This window comes from Durio zibethinus, chromosome 5 (genome assembly GCF_047325235.1).
Source record: "Durio zibethinus cultivar Kanyao isolate XHJ-2024 chromosome 5, ASM4732523v1, whole genome shotgun sequence".
NCBI lineage: Eukaryota > Viridiplantae > Streptophyta > Magnoliopsida > Malvales > Malvaceae > Durio > Durio zibethinus.
The window spans coordinates 34,922,265-34,927,316 of record NC_143166.1 but is presented as its reverse complement, the minus strand read 5'-3'; the positions used below and the strand labels follow the sequence as shown (position 1 = coordinate 34,927,316).

Genomic DNA, 5,052 nt, shown 5'->3' with positions numbered 1-5,052 from the left:
TCTTATAATCAATTATTATTTTACTAAATAATTAATTAATAAATTAAAATTTAATTAAATAATTAAATTCATACGTAATAAAATTTAAACTTGAAATCTTAAAGTTCTAAAACTTTCTCCTTTATCACTAAACCAAAACCTCGCTTTAATTAGATAAGATTTTAAAAACCTTTTTTTGAATTGTGCATTCATTCTTCGAAAGGAAGAAAAAGAAAGCCAGAAGGCCATAAAATTGGGCTGCAGAGAGTGGGCTGGACAATACCAAAACTGGTCCAAATAGAAAAATGATGGGTCTACAGAAAGGCTGATATAATGAGCGAACTATGCTATGGCTTCTCAGGGATCCGATCTCCCCGGAGTGAAGAAGATACACAACATACAGACAATTAGATCGAGGTAAGTTCCTTCTCAGATCTGTGTATGCCGCGACCTCAACCGTTAATTTAGAGGATGAAATCTCCAGACCTTAATTTCGTTTCTTCCTTTTCACTGCCTTCTATGTTTCGAACATTTCAAAATGGTGAAGGCTGTATTCAGTCGTGCTGTTGTTTTTCCCGGCGATTCGCCTAATTTTGTTTTCGTAGCATTCTCTCATTTTACTGGCTGCCAAACGCGGCAGGTGGATTATTCGTATTTGCATTTATATGCATGTTGCTGTATAGATCTGAGGTGGCAGATCTCTTGCTGACTAGATCTTCTGATTTGCTTTTGTTTTTTGTTTCCAGATTTATTTTGCGTTTTGGATCTTTTTAAATTCGTTCTCTTTCGTTTATTTTATCTTGATTCCCGCTGTTAATTTTTGATCGTTTTTTATCCTAACTTGATTTTCATTGTCTACTAGGTTCTCTGATAAAGGCTTCAATTTGATATTGTCTGGATAGTTTGCTTTTCGAAAATCCAAGATGGTATAGGTTTCGTCCTTTATTTTCGTTTTCAATCGTTCTTTTTAGTTGAATTGTAGCTTTGAATTAGATCCTCAGTTATGTTGTTTTATATTGTATATGCATCAACTGAATTAAGTTTTCTCCAGCATTTCCCAGTCAACACTGGTGTTTAGTTTTGTTGCTGCTTATTTCTGATTTCTTCTAATGCATCTTTCAATAGTTGTTTTTCCCCCCTATTAAAGGTAACACATATGGCTAGAAGTGCTATATGACCTGTTTCTAATTTGAGCTTTTAATTTTGTGATTTAGGTTGTACTTGCTGCTTCTGTTGTAAGCAAGTCTGGCAAAGGTGAATTTCATGCTTGTTCGTTTAGTTCTTTTTCTTGTGCCATGATAATTACATTGTTGAAGCGCAAAATTTTGTTGTCTTATTGACATTCTTTTGGCTCTTATTTCAGTGCTTGTCTCCAGGCAGTTTGTGGACATGACTCGCATAAGAATTGAAGGTCTTCTTGCAGCTTTTCCTAAGTTGGTGGGCACAGGAAAGCAACATACATATGTTGAGACTGAGAATGTGCGTTATGTTTATCAACCAATAGAAGCTCTTTATTTGCTTCTTGTAACAAACAAACAGAGCAACATTCTTGAAGATTTGGAGACTCTGAGACTGCTCTCCAAGCTGGTATGTTTTAGCTGCTCTTTGATTTCTTTTCTTATCCTTTTAAGTGTTTGAACCTAATAAATTACGTAAAAGTGAGACATTTGATTCTTTTTTTCTTCGATCAACCTTCAGTAGTTGGAAGTTGACTTGTATTCTTTCGTTGAATAGGCACCAGTGCAAATATAATCTCAAATTTCTTTGTCTTTATGTGTTTTCAGCTTCTCATTCCTTGTCACTTTGCAATCTCATGAAGCTTTTCTGTTACTTGAGGCATTTTCAATTTTTAGCCTTTGTAATATCCTCGTCTCATCTTAGTAGAACAGAGCATTTACTTTATTCCTTTTTTTTTTTCTAGGTACCTGAATATTGTTACTCTCTAGACGAGGAGGGTATTGGCAAGAATGCTTTTGAATTGATCTTTGCTTTTGATGAAGTCATCTGTCTCGGGCACAAGGAAAATGTGACAGTTGCACAGGTTAAGCAATACTGTGAGATGGAGAGTCACGAAGAGAAGTTGCACAAGCTGGTATTGCAGAGCAAGATTAATGAAACTAAGGATGTCATGAAGCGAAAAGCTAGTGAGATTGAGAAGAGCAAGGTATTTGTTTTGCAATGTTCCTGGCTCTTGTACTAATCAATCTGTTCTGTTATGTACTCTGTTTATTCCTGTTGTGTATTCTGCAGATTGATAAGAATAGAGGTGATAAGGGAGGGTTCATGTCAATGGGCTCTGGAAGAATCGAATCTAGCTTTAGTGATATGAGCATTTCTAGCAGCGGAAGTGGCTTTGGAAGTGGTTCTGGGTTTGGATTAACCACTGATGTTGATTCCTTCTCTACCAAGACTAAAGGTTTGTCACATGAGTATGCCACCACATGCCTTGGATTTTGATTTGTTTTGCATATTTTTATCAAATTGATTATACTTGCTTTACCGTTAAGTCCATAAGAAATCCAAGATGTTTCTCACTTCTTTGATATGAAAATTGGCATGTTTCATATCAAAGAAGTTTCAGAAAAATTTCTAACCATATGCTCATATTGTTAGGTCGTCAACCATCATCTGCAACTGCTCCTCCTAAAGGTCTTGGAATGCAGCTTGGTAAATCACAAAAAACAAACCAGTTCTTGGAATCCCTGAAAGCAGAAGGTGAACTGATAGTTGAAGATGTGCAGCCAAAGGTCGGCCAGTCCAGAGTGGCTGCACCTCCACCTACTGATCCCATCACTTTGACTGCTGAGGAGAAACTCAATGTCACACTGAAAAGAGATGGTGGAATGAGTAACTTTGATGTTCAAGGGACTTTGTCACTTCAAATTCTTAACCAGGAAGATGGACTCATCCAAGTTCAGGTAACAGTTTGGTTTTTACTGGTGTGAGAATTCACAAGTATCTTTCAAAGATTTTGGCTTCAAAAATTATGCTTTGATGCTGGTGAATTAGCATGGAGTTTTGTTCGGTTCAAATCTTGGCTACCCATTTGGCTCCAAAAATTAGTAGGTTTTCCTCATTGAATAATGTGCTTTGAAGAGATAAGAGAGCAGGTCTTTCTGATCTACTATTTTCCGCATTTTTTGTGGGCCAATATCTTTTGTTGGGTCATGAGATGTAATTTAATCTATTCACATTAATCATGACAGATTACTAGTTTCTTGTATTTGCTTCCTTTCTTTGTTATGTTGTCTCACACCTGGCCAATACATTTCAAATCCCTGGGTACATTGATCTTAATCCATAATGGTATTACCATTGAAAGACATGCCAGTTCTTCCTATTCACTCATCACATAGCAGTAATCATGTCTTCAAAGTATAATATACCTTTCTTCTAATGCCTTTGAGCATGAGTTTACCATTTTTCTTGCATGCTTAGTTTTCAGATCGAGTCTGTCAGAATACTTTTACAGCATTGAATTAATCAATTTTCATGCTTTATTTTCAGATTGAAACTGGGGGTAATCCTGGCATTCTTTTCAAGACGCATCCCAATATGAACAAGGAATTGTTTTCCAATGAAAATATTCTAGGGTTGAAGGACCCTAATAGGCCTTTCCCCACTGGTCCAGCTGGGGATGCAGCTGGTGTTGGTCTTTTGAAGTGGAGAATGCAAAGTGCGGATGAGTCAATGGTGCCATTGACCAGTGGGTTTCAAATCTAATGCTGTTTATTCTTGATATATAATTGCTATTGTATGCTTTGATAGGTTAATATGAGTTTTTGGTTTGTTGCAGTCAACTGCTGGCCTTCAGTTTCTGGAAATGAAACTTATGTCAGCATTGAATATGAAGCTTCAGCCATGTTTGATCTACGAAATGTCCTGATATCTGTACCTCTCCCTGCTCTTCGGGAGGCACCAAATGTCAGGCAGATTGATGGTGAATGGAGGTAAATTGTTGTCATTTCAAAATTTTTACACTGGATGGAAGTAAGATTGTCAATTTGTAGTCAATGAGATTAATAAACTGAATTCAGCTCAACCAAGCCTTAATCTGGAACTCTTTGGGTATATCTTCATAAGATGTTACCAAAAAACTTTGGGCTAAAGTGAAAATACTAAGATGTTGTGTAATACAGTTGAAGTTGGAAACAGTTTTTATGTGCACTATATTATTTATATTTTCTTGTTTGTCTTGCAGGTATGACTCCAGAAATTCCATCTTGGAATGGTCCATACTTCTCATTGATAACTCTAACCGCAGGTGAGTCCATTGTTTAACACTGCTAAAGTTCTTGTATTAGATATTATAAAGATGCTATTGGTTTATAAGTATTTCTTTCTTCTGACATATTGGCAGTGGATCAATGGAGTTTGTTGTGCCTCCAGCAGATTCATCAGTGTTCTTTCCCATTTCTGTCCGTTTTTCAGCTACTAGTACATACAGTGACCTGAAGGTTTGATATGAAGTTTTATTTTCTTTTGTTTTTTTTTTTTGCTTTTTTTTAAGTTGGGATATTGTGGTTGGATCATATTTGTGGAGGCTTCCAGTACCTCATGCCTGTGTCAGCTAAATTGCACCGTTAAAACTTTATAATTACTTCAATATCATGATCATTTTTAATTTTGGGACTTTTAAGTGCAAAAAAAGGTTCTTCCCATACCTTGTTGAATCAATGCCTCATACAGATTCACTTAGTGGAGAGAATTATTGGTGTAGGTTGTGAACATCATTCCCTTGAGAGGTGGAGCTCCTCCCAAGTTCTCCCAGAGGACAAATTTGATTACAGAGAATTACCAAGTCGTGTGAATGATAGGTCGTGGCGCACTTCAGCGCAAGTTCAGTGATTCAAACAGCTACTCCTTTTTTGCATCTTTATAAAATTTGGAGATCACTGATGCTGGACTTTTAATTTTATTGTTCTAAATTCTCTTTCTGTTACAGTATAGCTTGTATGGACACCTTTGCCGGTAAGGATTGGTGTAGTATGTTTTCGTCATTATATATTTTGTTGGTGTATTCCGATTCAGTAATTTTATTAGGTTTATAATAAAGTTCTTTGTTATTGGCTA

The 5,052-nt window shown here is 36.3% G+C and overlaps 1 protein-coding gene across 1 annotated transcript; it reads left to right on the top strand.

Moving 5' to 3' along the window:
- The first annotated feature begins 338 nt into the window (after window positions 1-338).
- LOC111282327 (coatomer subunit delta-like) lies at window positions 339-5,052 on the top strand. Its single transcript, XM_022870363.2, has 12 exons — window positions 339-396; window positions 842-905; window positions 1,194-1,233; window positions 1,343-1,566; window positions 1,901-2,143; window positions 2,230-2,395; window positions 2,593-2,897; window positions 3,487-3,685; window positions 3,776-3,929; window positions 4,181-4,243; window positions 4,340-4,436; window positions 4,700-5,052. The coding sequence occupies exons 2-12, from the start codon at window positions 903-905 to the stop codon at window positions 4,787-4,789; spliced, it is 1,584 nt and encodes a 527-aa protein (XP_022726098.2). The 5' UTR covers window positions 339-396; window positions 842-902; the 3' UTR covers window positions 4,790-5,052.